Source organism: Salvelinus alpinus, chromosome 1 (assembly GCF_045679555.1).
Source record: "Salvelinus alpinus chromosome 1, SLU_Salpinus.1, whole genome shotgun sequence".
Classification (NCBI taxonomy): domain Eukaryota; kingdom Metazoa; phylum Chordata; class Actinopteri; order Salmoniformes; family Salmonidae; genus Salvelinus; species Salvelinus alpinus.
Window position 1 is genome coordinate 76,175,570 of NC_092086.1, and position 14,763 is coordinate 76,190,332.

The 14,763-nt window shown below is 37.7% G+C and overlaps 1 protein-coding gene across 2 annotated transcripts; it reads right to left on the reverse strand.

Annotated features, from left to right (window-relative positions):
• Window positions 1-466: 466 nt before the first annotated feature.
• LOC139530484 (lens fiber membrane intrinsic protein-like) lies at window positions 467-14,237 on the reverse strand. 2 transcript variants are annotated; one of them, XM_071326969.1, is made up of 5 exons: window positions 14,108-14,237; window positions 12,724-12,905; window positions 12,030-12,179; window positions 1,255-1,389; window positions 467-723 (listed from the first exon to the last, which is right to left on the reverse strand). In XM_071326969.1, exons 2-5 carry the CDS (start codon window positions 12,896-12,898, stop codon window positions 662-664), a joined length of 522 nt encoding a protein of 173 aa, XP_071183070.1. In that variant the 5' UTR covers window positions 12,899-12,905; window positions 14,108-14,237; the 3' UTR covers window positions 467-661. The 2 variants fall into 2 exon arrangements, with proteins under 2 accessions (XP_071183070.1, XP_071183061.1); XM_071326960.1 differs by having other exon boundaries at window positions 12,724-12,912.
• Between the last annotated feature and the right edge of the window lie 526 nt (window positions 14,238-14,763).

Here is a 14,763-nt window from a genome sequence, read left to right on the forward strand (position 1 = left end):
TGACATCTGGGTCTTCCACTTAACCAATCCTGTTAGTCTGGACAAAATATAATTCATCATGTTGTACAAGAATGCCTGCCACAAGAACACAACATTGGTGTATGATCCAAACACATCTTTTTTTTTTTTTTACATAGTTCAACATAGCAACTTGTTGTGCATCCCCTACATACTATACAAAAATATTTTGAAAGGTATACACATGAAAAATACTACCCTGGACAGTAATGTTGTATAATTTATTGATGCCTCCCAAACTCTGCTAAAGCACTAAATAGGTTGTTATAGCTATTCCACAATATGGATTGTCATACCTGGAGACAGTGCATCTGTCACAATTTATTTTAGGTACTTGGATCACTTAACTTGACCAGATCTGGGATAGTTTGTCTGTATATAGCATATCATACCTGTAGAGTCAAAATGGGCAATATGTCTGACGTGTAAAAATGGGCCCGTACAAATATAAAAGACAAGCATTTAATCATTGAAAAGGTGACACGTTTACCCCCAACATCCTTTATTCATATAATTTAAATTCTATAATCCATGTTCCAAAGTAAATAGTGGGTTGATCCATCTTGACTCTCAAATACGGGGAACAGCTACAAGTCAGTGGCTCTCAAAATCATAAGATATTGATGATCAATTCTGAAGTCTTCTAGTGAGAGTTTGAGTTTCTGGGGCATTCGTGCATCCGATAGGCACACATATAGAATATACCTTTATAAAAAAAAAAGACAAAGACATCATGTTGTACTTTTGCACACACACACATACATTGAAGGACCTAGACCAAAATGATATAAAACACAATTCAGCTGCCATTAAAGATTCTATATTCCAAAAAAGCAGATAGTCTGTAAGGAGATTGAAGCATGTTGAAGTAAATAGGAGCTGTACATATTCAGCCTGGAATCGATGTAGCACACATTTGTTCTCAATGAATTACCTGGCTGGATAAAGGTTAAATAAATATAACAAAAATATATTATTCCTTTATAATACTCTTGGGTCCGTATTCACAAAGCGTCTCAGAGTAGGAATGCTGATTTAGAATCACCCCCCCCCCCCCTTTTATTCATTATGATTAAAAGGCAAACCTGATCCTAGATCAGCAGTCATTTGCTCTGAGACACTTTGTGAATATGGGCCCTGGATTGACCATTGACTATAATACATTTTCTTAAATAAAACATTTGTTCACAATTGAATGTTATGTGGGGAGTGTGACCAGTGATGTCTTGGTTTTACCTGAAAAGAAGGTTAGCACCACTGACACCCAGCCGATGATGTAGGACCAGGAGAACCTCCAGTTGCCATAGCGTTTACCATAGTAATTAATCGTCACACCAGTGTATACTGCCATTGCTAGCAACACGAAAAAGCCTGGAGAGAAAGAGGAGATCAAACTACTTAATGTAACATTACATAATTTAATGATGGCATCCACAGGCATCCATGTTTTTGCATTCTTTGATTCTTAAAAGAGTTTCATGCTTTAGGTTTTAACATGGAAATTATTATGCACAACCATTTAGTGAACAGTTTGCATTGGGGGAGGCCCTGTGTTAAACTCACCTGCATGTAATTCTCACAGAAACCACTTTATGTCACCTCATACCCCCCCGGCTGCCTCTACTTTTGCTCAACTAAACATTTCATCTGTCTCATTTCAACTTGGGAAGTCACTCCAACAAAACGATGTTGAGGTACATTGATCTTATATTTGTTATTTAGAAAAAGTTATATTTAATCTAATGAAGTTAAATCTATAAACATTTGTATATATACTGTATATATATATACCATGGGGGAGCCTAAAGATAAATCATTCACTTGATTAGAGATACATTTTAAAATCAGTTTTTGATAAAGTAGTAACACTTAAAGTTAGCATGTTTGGGGCAACCCACATGGGCAGTGACACATTTTTTGTTGTTTTGTACTTCTATACTTGATTTGAAATGATACATACTGTCAGCTTTAATTTGAGGGTATGTTCATCCATAAAACGTGAACCGTTTAGAAAATTACAGCACTTTTTGTACATAGTCCTTCCATTTAATAATGGAACCAAAAGTATTTTGACAAATTTACTTACAGTGCCTTCAGAAAGTATTCAAACCCCTTGACCTTTTCCACATTTTGTCGAGTTACAGCCTGAATTTAAAATAGATTACATTAAGTTTTATTTGTTCACTTGCCTACACACAATACCCCATAATGTCGTAGTGGAACTATGTTAAAACCTTTTCTCAATAGGGGGGCGCCATTTCGACTTTGTAAAAAGACGTTCCCAAATTAAACTGCCTCGTACTCAATTCTTGCTCGTACAATATGCATATTATTATTACTATTGGATAGAAAACACTCTCTAGTTTCTAAAACCGTTTGAATTATATCTGTGAGTAAAACAGAACTCATTTTGCAGCAAACTTCCTGTCAGGAAGTGAGAAATCTGAAATCGGGCACTCTGTTCCAGGGTCAGTTTATTAATTTGCATGTAATCTATGGGTCGACATGCACTGCATACGCCTTCCCCTAGATGTCAGTAAGCAGTGAGAATTGGAATGGGGTGTCTAGGTAGATCTGAGGCCGTACAAAAGCTCTTGGAACCGGGTGTGCAGTCTTTTCAACGTTCGTCATGGCGCAAGACAGACCTCAGGATTGCATTCTGAAAAGCTCTCGTTATAGGCGTTAGATATATCCGGCTCTGATTTTATTCGATATAGGTGTTAAAAACATCATAATGTAGTTATTTTAAACCGAGTTATATCAGTTTATATCAGTATATTGCGATTTTCGGTATTTTATTTGTGCTGCGTTATGGTGAGTTGGACACGTCTTCGCCACATGGCTAATGTTTGCTGCTAATTCCAAAGTTGAAGACGACAATCTACAACCGAGCAACGATTATTCTGGACAAAGGACAACTTGCACAAGATTCTGATGGAAGCTCATCAAATAGTAAGAACTATTTATGATGATAATTCGTATTTCTGTTGAAAAATGTTAAACTATTATTCCGCCATTAATTTCGGTGCGGTCTCGCTTTAATGCACGCTGTATGTCGTAGTAACGTTAATTTTAAAAATCTAACACAGCGGTTGCATTAAGAACTAATGTATCTTTCATTTGCTGTCCAACCTGTATTTTTTAGTCAAGTTTATGATTAGTTATTGATCAGATTAGGTGCCTCTCCCAAGATTTCTCCCAACATTTTGTTTGCAGTTTGGCTACTATTCTCATTGTATAACCACGATTTGTGCCGCTAAATATGCACATTTTCGAACAAACCATATATGTATTGTGTAATATGATGTTATAGGACTGTCATCTGATGAAGTTTTGAGAAGGTTAGTGAAATTATTTATATCTTTTGCTGGTTTATTCGCTATCGCTAACGTGCATGAATCAATGCTGCTGTGTGGTTGGCTATTGTAGTAAGCTAATATAATGCTATATTGTGTTTTCGCTGTAAAACACTTAAAAAATCTGAAATATTGGCTGGATTCACAAGATGTTTGTCTTTCATTTGCTGTACGCTGTGTATTTTTCATAAATGTTTTATGATGAGTATTTAGGTAATTCACGTTGGTCTCTGTAGTTATTCTAGCTGCTTTGGTGAGATTTTGTGATGGTGGCTGCAATGTAAAACTATGATTTATACCTGAAATATGCACATTTTTCGAACAAAACATATGCTATACAATAAATATGTTATCAGACTGTCATCTGATGAAGTTGTTTCTTGGTTAGTGACTATTTATATCTTTATTTGGTCGAATTTGTGATAGCTACCTATGCAGTAAAAAAATGGTGGAGAAAAAAAAGTTGGGTCTTTTGCTATCGTGGTTAGCTAATAGAAATACATATTGTGTCTTCCCTGTAAAACATTTTAAAAATCAGAAATGATGGCTGGATTCACAAGATGTGTATCTTTCATCTGGTGTCTTGGACTTGTGATTTCATGATATTTAGATGCTAGTATTTACTTGTGGCGCTATGCTAGGCTATGCTAGTCAGCTTTTTTACTGATGAGGGTGCTCCCGGATCCGGGATGAGTACCAAGTAAATTTTTTTTTTTTTAATCTACAAATTAATAAAAGACGTTAAGCTGAAATGGCTTGAGTCAATAATTCAACCCATTTGTTATGGCAAGCCTAAATAAGTTTAGGAGTAAACATTTGGGTAACACTTTATTTGACACCTAGCATCATAACACACCATGACATGGTCACAACCATGTCATAATGTCATAACAGCTGATATAACCTGTCATAACATTGTCATAACACTGTCATGACACATATTTAGACTTTTTGTGACAAATATTGCAAAATTTTATGGCTGGTTATGAGAAAACCTACCACAAAAGGCAAACCATTCCAATCTACTTGTAAATAATATGTTATATAACATTTCCTAAAATTTGTCATTTTTTACCATTGTAATTGTACACACATTGATGTCCAACATTTGCCTAGCCCAATGCTCTGTCGCTGATGACTGGGGTGAATGCAGGAGCAGGACAAAACACCCTCTTTGGGACTTATGTTGACATATGGTCATGTAAGTGATAGGCCTATCGGGCTTATATTATTAGCCTTACAACAACAACACATTTTCTGTGATAGATTCTATAAATGTTCATATTTTGGAATCAAAGTTTGTTTGTTCACAACAATTGTATTGTAGTCCTCCATGGTTTTGCTTTAATATACATGTATACTTAGCGCTACCACTAGGGGGAGACATTCGAACTGTTAGCAGCAGGCACGCACCTCATACGTTGGAAGAAGAGAAACAGGATGAGAAGCCCAGTGGAAAATGTTTAATTGTCCATGTCTCATTCATCTTGTTTTCAGGTTTATAACATTTATAGCGATAACATGTTTATTACAAAATGATGAGTTTTCTTGTAATTTTGATGGATAATTTAAGTGTTTTGACAGTGAAAATGGAGTGAGATTTTCCACTTCATATGAATGTAGCCAAGTAAGCTAGCTAACTTTGTATGTAAGTCAATGAGACAAGATGAAGTCTCGGGTTAAATGTGTTTTCGTTTAAACATTTTGGCTCTTAAATGGTTTTATTTTTTGACAAAAGATGGCTTGTATTAAGTGTATTTAAATGAGTACATATGAACCACGCTAATGATATGTATTTAAGAAGGTTACTTTTTATGAAATGTGTATCTAACGGGGGTGCTGTGAGCGTTATTTAAGAGGTAAGGTTCCAGAAATTTTGGAAGATGGGCAGGGACTCAGCTGTCCTGACTTTAAGGGGAAGGTTGTTCCACCATTGGGTTGCCAGGACACAGAAGAGCTTTGACTGGGCTGAACGGGAGTTGCCCTCCCGTAGGGGTGGGAGGGCAAAGAGACCAGAGGTGGAAAAACGTGCTCGGGTTGGGATGTAGGGTTTGAGCATAGCCTTAAGGTAAGGTGGGGCAGTTCCCTTTGCTGCTCCGTAGGCAAGCACCAGGATCTTGAAGATGATGGAAGCCAGTGGAGGAGCAGGTGACATGGGAGAACTTAGGCAGGTTGAACTCCAGGCGGACTGAGGCATTCTGGATAAGTTGCAGGGGTTTGATGGCACAAGCAGGGAGCTCAGCCAACAGAGAGTTGCAGTAGTATAGATGGGAGAGGACAAGTGCCTGGATTAGGACCGGTGCCGCTTCCTCTCTGAGGAAAGGTCGTACTCTATGGATGTTGTAGAGCATGAACCCGCAGAAACGAGACACTGCTTTGATGTTTGCAGAGAATGACAGGGTGTTGTCCAGGGTCACACCAAGGTTCTTTGCACTCTGTGAGGGGGACACCGTGGAGTTGTCAACTGTGATGGAGAGATCTTGGAGCGAGCAAGCCTTCCCCAGGAGGAAGAGCAACTCCGTTTTGTCGAGGTTGAGCTTAATAATGTGGTGAACTGACATCCAAGCTGAGATGTCTGCCAGGCACACAGAGATGTGTGTCGCCACCTGGGTGTTGCTGATGTTGTTTTTTTGTCATTGTATTTTTTATAAATTGTATGACACTGTCACCATAAAGCATTGTGACCATCCTGTGTCACTTTACTTGGACTAAGAAAATACACTTTATGACACTGTCATGAAGCATTATGACCAGGGTTGGGGAGTAACATATTACATGTAAACTGTAACTGTAATCTGTTACTTTACCCGCAAAAATATTGTAATCAGATTAGATACTTTTGAAAAACAAGTTGATTACTTCGAGGATTACTTTTGAATCCCGAAAGGATGTTTGCATAAAAAAAATCTTTGACACTTCTCTGTTTTCTCAATGTGATTCAAATCAGCATTGAAATAATTTGCAAGTTTAAATTTGTTCAATGTGAGCGAGTCTGACCATAAGTCAGAGACCACTATGATGACAGACCAAATGTGTTTGATGGATCGTGGGAAAAGAGCAGGAATAGGCTTTTGTAGGCTACAGTCCAAGCTATGCCTTCCAATGGTGTGACTGCTGTCGGCATCCAAAGATTATCCAACTTGCATAAACACTTGGAGGTAAGGATGATAGCAGTGGTTTAGTCTACGGCGATACGGATATCACTTATTATTGATATCTACACAGCGCACTGATGTGAATCACACTGCTGCTCTCTCATTTCGCTATTTGTGCCTTACGGATTGTGGTTGTTGTGGATGGCTGTTCACAAATCTAAATTTGAATTTGAACCCAATAATTCAAGAAGTTTAAACTGCCTAACAATCCTTGTTTTTGAAACCAGTGGACAGCTAGTGAAAAATGCACTCTTTCATCAGCTGCATAGTGCAGATCCCAGCCTATGGAATAAAAGTGAGGCTTTTATTGCTTAATCTAATTCATGTTGATAAAAAAAATCCATAGGCCTAATGGACACATGCTCAAACTCGCACAGTTTTGATATACTGAAAGGGGCAATCTGTAGTTGCTACATCCATTTTTGGACTTATAAAGTATATATACTGTACACTACTGTTCAAAGTTTGGGGCCACTTAGAAATGTCCTTGTTTTTGAAAGAAAAGCACATTGTTAATGTTGTAAATTACTATTGTAGCTGGAAATGGCTGATTTTTTATGGAATATCTACATAGGCGTATAGAGGCCCATTATCAGCAACCGTCACTCCTGTGTTCCAATGGCACGTTGTGTTAGCTAATCCAAGTTTATCATTTTAAAAGGCTAATTGATCATTGGAAAACCATTTTGCAATTATGTTAGCACAACCGAAAACTGTTGTGCTGATTAACAAAGCAATAAAACTGATCTTCTTTAGACTAGTTGAGTATCTGGAGCATCAGAACGTATTGGTTTGATTAGAGGCTCAAAATGGCCAGAAACAAATAACTTTCTTCTGAAACTTGTCAGTCTATTCTTGTTCTGAGAAATGAAGGCTATTCCATGTGAGAAATTGCCAAGAAACTGAAGATCTCGTACAACGCTGTGTACACCAGTCTCAATGTCAACAGTGAAGAGGCGATTCCCGGATGCTGGCCTTCTAGGCAGAGTTGCAAAGAAAAAGCCATATCTCAGACTGGCCAATAAAAATAAAAGATTAAGATGGGCAAAAGAACACAGACACTGGACAGAGGAACTCTGCCTAGAAGGCCAGCATCCCGGAGTCGCCTCTTCACTGTTGACGTTGAGACTGGTGTTTTGCGGGTACTATTTAATTAAGCTGACAGTTGAGGACTTGTAAGGCGTCTGTTTCTCAAACTAGACACTCTAATGTACATGTCCTCTTGCTTAGTTGTGCACCGGGGCCTCCCACTCCTCTTTCTATTCTGGTTAGAGAGAGTTTGCGCTGTTCTGTGAAGGGAGTAGTACACAGCGTTGTACGAGATCTTCAATTTCTTGGCAATTTCTCGCATGGAATAGCCTTCATTTCTCAAAACAATAGACTTGACGAGTTTCATAAGAAAGTTCTTTGTTTCTGGTCATTTTGAGCCTGTAATCGAACCCAGAAATGCTGATGCTCCAGATATTCAACTAGTCTAAAGAAGGCCGGTTGAATTGCTTTGTAAATTAGAACAACCGTTTTCACCTGTGCTAACATAATTGCAAAAGGGTTTTCTAATGATCAATTCGCCTTTTAAAATGATACATTTGGATTAGCTAACACAACGTGCCATTGGAACACAGGAGTTATGGTTGCTGATAATGGGCCTCTGTACGCCTATGTAGATATTCCATTAAAAAATCAGCTGTTTCCAGCTACAATAGTAATTTACAACATTTATAATGTCTACACTGTATTTCTGATCAATTTGATGTTATTTTAATGTACAAAATAAGTGCTTTTCTTTCAAAAACAAGGACATTTCTAAGTGACCCCAAACTTTTGAACGGTGGTGTATATCCATTGATTCATGAAGAATAGAACTTATAAATGCCTCATGAGCTTAGTTCAACTGTCACATTCCATGAGAACCCAAAATATAAGCTTGTTTTTCTCAGAACATGGTTAAAACAATATTTTTGATGTCATGGAAGGTCTATTAATCTGAACAGAGTCATTTTGCCATTATTTCATCTGTGGATTTACCCTTTAAACAGCTGCATATTATCAAGATATCAAAGTGTCACCAACAAAAAGGTAAACAATAGGCCAATAGCAAATGCAGCATATGGCATTCATTTTTCACATGTAAATAACACGTTTCAGTAGCGCTCAAAGCATGCCATTCCATGAGCGCAGCATTTATTTTTCAACTCAAATCAATGAGCCCAATCAGTCCTCCATGACAACAAAATCATAAACAGAGTAGGGCTGGCTAATAAGTCCTTCGTTTTGGGGTTATGCTCAGGTAAAACAATTTTGCTAATCTATATTTCCATATTTCCAAGTCCTATTCTTGAAGATCAAGGGCTCATTTATCAGAATGACTGAAATTCTGATAGACTTTGGTTTTTAATGAAAATATACAATTTCACTATTATATGTAGTAAAAAGAGATGAGTTAGAAGAAGCCTACATAACCAAACCATAAAGTAAAATTGAACATCCATATATGGCCAGCTATGTAAACTTAAACTTTGATTTATCCTGCAATAGATGTCGTTCAATTGGTAACATACATTTTTGTCTTCTTCTAATGGCTCTTTAGGGGAAAGTAATCTGTAACTGAATGTAATCAGATTACGTTACTGAGTTTGGGTAATCCAAAAGTTACATTACTGATTACAATTTTGGACAGGTAACTAGTAACTGTAATGAATTACATTTAGAAAGTAACCTACCCAACTCCGATTATGACCATCTTGTGTTACTTTACTTGGACTAAGAAAATACACTTTATGACACTGTCAAGAAGCATTATGACCATCTTGTGTCACTTTACTTGGACTAAGAAAATACACTTTATGACACTGTCAAGAAGCATTATGACCATCCTGTGTCACTTTACTTGGACTAAGAAAATACATTTTATGACACTGTCAAGAAGCATTATGACCATCATAATCCTATAAGCTAGATAGGTCTATCATGTACATGTCCTTATGTCAGGGATCAGTCACAAAGAGGGTGTCTTTTCCTGCTCCTGAAATCTGCTCCTGCATTCATCCCAGTCATCAGAAACAGAGCATTGAGGTAGGTGCATGTCTGACATCAATGTGCGCGCAATTACAATTATAATTTAATATGGTACATTTCAGAAAATGTTATATAACAATCATACTGTTTACAAGTAGGCTATGGTGTAATGAAGAGGTTTGCCTTGTGTGGTAGGTTTTGTGGGTTTTGACAATCTTATGTAGGTGTCATAACCAGCCATAAAATAATGCAATATATGTCACAACAGGTCTAAATATATGTGTCATGACAGTGTTATCACAATATTGTGACAGGTTATGTTAAGTTTTGTCAGCTGTTATGACATATTATGACATGGTTATGACCGTGGCATAACGTGTTGTGACGCTAGGAGCGAAATAAAGTGTTACCAAAATTTGCTTAACAAGTCAAATAAGTTGCATGGACTCACTCTGTGTGCAACAATAGTGTATCACTACCTCATCTCTGTACCCCGCACATACAATTATCTGTAAGGTCCCTCAGTCGGGCAGTGAATTTCAAACACAGATTCAACCACAAAGACCAGGGCACCTAAAAAAAAGAATGGTAGATGAGTAAAAAAATTAAATAAATTGAATATCCCATTGAGCATGGTTAAGTTATTAATTACACTTTGGATGGTGTATCAATACACCCAGTCACTACAAAGATGCAGGCGTCCTTCCTAACTCAATTGCCGGAGAGGAAGGAAACCGCTCAGGGATTTCACAATGAGGCCAATGGTGACTTTAAAACAGTTACAGCGTTTAATGGCTGTGATAGGAGAAAATGGAGGATGGATCAACAACATTGTAGTTACTCCACCGTACTAACCTATTTGATAGAGTGAGAATAAGGAAGCTTGTACAGAATAAAAATATTTCAAAACATGCCTCCTGTTTGCAACAAGGCACTAAAGTAATACTGCAAAACATGTGGCAAAGCAATTCACTTTTTGTCCTGAATACAAAGTGTTATGTTTGGGCAAAATCCAGTACAACACATTACGGAGTACCACTCTCCATATTTTCAAACATAGTAGTGGCTGCATCATGTTATCAGTATGCTTGTAATCGTTAAGGACTGAGGTGTTTTTCAGGACAAAAAAAAGATGGAATGGAATGCAGCTAAGCACAGGCAAAATCCTAGAGGAAAACCTGGTTCAGTCTGCTTTCCACCAGACACTGGGAGATTAATTCACCTTTCAGCAGGACAATAACCTAAAACACAAGGTCAAATCTACACTGAAGTTTCTTACCAAGAAGACAGTGAATGTTCCTGAGTGGCCAAGTTACAGTTTTGACTTAAATCTACTTGAAAATATTGCTAGACCTGAAAATGGTTGTCTATCAATGATCAACAACCAATTTGACAGAGCTTGAAGAATTTTGAAAAGAATAATGGACAAATGTTGCCCAATCCAGGTGTGGAAAGTGCAACATTGCCAAAGGTGCTTCTACAAAGTATTGGCTCAGGGGTATGAATACTTACGTGAATTAGATGTGTGCATTTCATTTTCACTACATTTGCAACAATTTCTAAAAACCTGTTTTCACTTTGTCATTATGGGGTATTGTGTGTAGATGGGTGATAAATAAAATGAATTGAATACTTTCTGAAGGCACTCTGAATGTGTATTAAAGTAGTCAAAAGTTTAGTATTTGGTCCCATATTCCTAATGTGCAATGACTACATCAAACTTGTGACTACAAACTTGTTGGATGCATTTGCAGTTGGTTTTAGTTGTGTTTCAGATGATTTTGTGCCCAATAGAAATTAATGGTAAATAATGTATTGTGTCATTTTGGAGTCACTTTTATTGTAAATAACAATATAATATATTTCGGAACACTTCTACATTATTGTGGCTGCTACCATAATTATTGATAATCCTGAATGAATTGTGAATAATAATGAGTGAGAAAGTTACAGAGGCATAAATATCATACCCCCCCTAACCTCCCCTGTTATTGGTAATGGTGAGAGGTTAGCATGTCTTGGATGCATGTCCCTGCAAATACATCACAATGTAATGGTCTGGCTATGACGTCATGGTCTGGTAGTATACTGATTGGGATTTTTTTTTTTTTATGTATAATTTCGGTGAACATAATAAAAATACAAATAAATTACACAACATATATGAGATTTTGCAAAGTGGACAAAAATACCCAGATAACAACCAAAATATTGGCTTTTTATAGTCCTGACATTGCTTCAACCAGAAACATATTTAAACCAAATAACATCATTATGAATTTTGCCTGTTGGGTTTAAGTGGTTCATAAAAACAATTTGATACCATTCCATTGACAAAATCTTTGAAAAGACAGATAATTTGAACTAAAAGTTGTGTTCATCATCCAACAAAGTACTGCATAGATCATCAAATAAGGACAACAACATAACATCAAGCAGTAAAAGGTGTAAAATAAGTGAAAATAAGAAAATTAACCAAACTTACATGAGATGAAGAACAATATGCCTGCAGCAAAGGTTTTGTCAAACCTGTCGAAGGACGAGTAGTGGATGAAGGCCATGATGCCGATGATGATGCCCATGAAACACGCCAAGAGGGAGAGGATCATGAGTGCTCGGGTGGCATCCATGTGGGCTGCAGGGGTCAAAGGTTAACAGGGGTCGTCAGGGTACAAGAGTGGCTGACCCTGGCCTGTTCTGACCTGACAAACTACCCATATTGGTAAAACATTTGAATTGTGCTTGGCAAATGATAATCTTATTATGGAAAGCATGCCTTGATGCTTATGCTGTGACTAGGATAATGACTCTTTTGTGCCAAAATCACCAATTCAAATGCAATTGTTCACTGATGGATAAGGCGTAAATGCAGTTTAGATACAAAGCGTGATATAAGAATAGTTTTAGTCAATGGAAGTTCAAATCAATCCTTTCTGGGGGTTTTCGGGTTACACTTTGCTTCCTGGACTTTGCCTTTTTATGAACAGATGTGGTGTGATTGACATAGCTTCAATCACAACATATCGTGATTCTTAAGTGACAAGCCGTACCAATGACATGGCACAAAAAATTGAAATAGCACCTCTCATTTGTTATGGCTTGTTATGAACAGTTATGACATGTGTTGGGTGTTATCACAGTGTTATGATATTATTGTGTGCACTGGCCGTAGTCCTCACCAATACTTTCGTTGTGTGTGAAGCATTTCCCCGGCATGCAGTACCGCCACAGGCCCTGATGCATGTAGTTGTTGGAGTGCCGGTACTGAATCCAATAATCGGTTGCCGTGGAAACAATCAGGAGGATGTTCCCCACGCCTGCACAGAACAGCCCTCCGCCCATGAAGCTGTACATCCTGCACCTGCAGACTGACAGAAACACACACACACACACACACACACACACACACACACACACACACACACACACACACACACACACACACACACACACACACACACACACACACACACACACACTGATGAGAATGAGGTCACTTAGCATACGGGGGTCAGCTGCGGCCCCCTCTCAACATACACACACACTTCAGGGAGAGAGGGCCAAAGTGTCTGTAATTGCATTGTAATGAACACATCATTTCCACTGGATTGAATCGAGGGGTCACAGGCATGGGTCTACTCTGAGGTCCACTTTGTTCTCTGGGAGATCAGTGAGAAAGGATGGGCCCTCACAGGCACCTTTTATATTATCGAGCTTCACTCAGGGCATCTGCCCAGGATAACTTTGATATTTGATACATGGATTGTCTACTTGTTCCACCTGAAAACAATATTGTCTACCAAACCCTAGTTGTTCTCATTTAAATTTCTCAATTTATTTCAAATTAAATAGATTTACATGGCAGGTTATGTCTGGTAAAATATTGTTAATAAACATTGCAAATATAGTATATCCACATTTTAATGCAGATTTTTTTGTGTCTCTATGTATTGTTGTTCTAATAGCAGAATTTGTAAAATACATTAACATTAAATCTGTCATCCCTCTCAGATTCAGCTCCACTTTTCCTCTTACTGTGAGAATAGACACTAATTTGCCATAGATACTCCTATCAATCAGCTATCGGCTTTACACTCGCCAGAAGAGGGCAACCTAGTTGTTTTTGGTGTCACCCATATGGATTAAATCCATATTACCCTAATATTCCATCCATACCCTTTTTACACCAACAAAATGGCTGTTTATGATTTGGTGGGGATTTTACAAAGGTCTATAACTGATTCTACAGGCTAAATATTTGGTAAATATTTCTCACAGTGGTTCAATAACCAGACTATTCCCAAAAGCAAATAATTGTATTGCTCTTTTTCCAATACAGCAGATAGCATGTGCCGATGCTATCAATGCAAGTTGGTGATATCAACATGTACATCTATATTCTCATGAATTTATGTAGTATAGTCATTCATTTGAATATTTAGAATATAAATCTACATTTATACTGGAAAGAATCAGAGCTTGACTGTCACACACAATCACACAAAATAATTATTTCCAAGATGTCATTATTGCATAAATTCAACCACACGCTGACGAGCTTACCTTTATTGACCCCTTTTATGAAGACTAAGTGACTCTGTATTGAAGTCGGGTTGCCTGACAAAATACAACAAGGCCCCTATAATGCCAAGACAGGCAGATTTCCAGCAGGCTAATAGCGCTAACGTTTGAGTCGGTGAATAGGGAAACGGGGGATAGAACAAACGGAGAGGGCAGACAAAGGGACCGGCGGAGAGCTAGCCAATCAGCGCAGACTAGTTTTGTCGTTTGGGAATCTGCTGAAAAAACAGAAATGTCTAAAGCTGGCAGGTTGAAGTTAATACTGATGACTGGGTGGTTTCTATTGAAAGTGGAGGGCTGAAGCAGCTATAATGGAGAGCAGGCCAGGCGTTAAATCAGAGACTCTGCCTCAACCAGTAGTGCTTATTTTAATTTCCAAAACAAACAAAAGTCACAGAAAATTCAGCAAATATTGGGACAAGTCTTTGCTTGTCCCATTTTTGATTCAAAGGTATTTGTTTATAGATGCAAGCTGTAAGAGGTACTCATATAATTTTGTGAGGCATACTCACAATTTCCAGATATACTCTATATGAGAGTTTACCATGATTGGTTCTATATACAGTCAGGACCATCATTATTTGCATCCTTGAATAACATGAGCCAAAAAGACTGTATAAAATAAATAATACAAATAC

Bases quoted from the DNA above. Each gene is read 5' to 3' on its own strand.
- LOC139530484 (XM_071326969.1), bottom strand. From the start codon at position 12,898: ATGTACAGCTTCATGGGCGGAGGGCTGTTCTGTGCAGGCGTGGGGAAC. The intron at 12,180-12,723 runs GTGAGGACTACG...TGACCCCTGCAG, and splicing joins CACACACAACGAAAGTATTG to CCCACATGGATGCCACCCGA. The intron at 1,390-12,029 runs GTAAGTTTGGTT...CTTTCTCTCCAG, and splicing joins CATATTGTTCTTCATCTCAT to GCTTTTTCGTGTTGCTAGCA.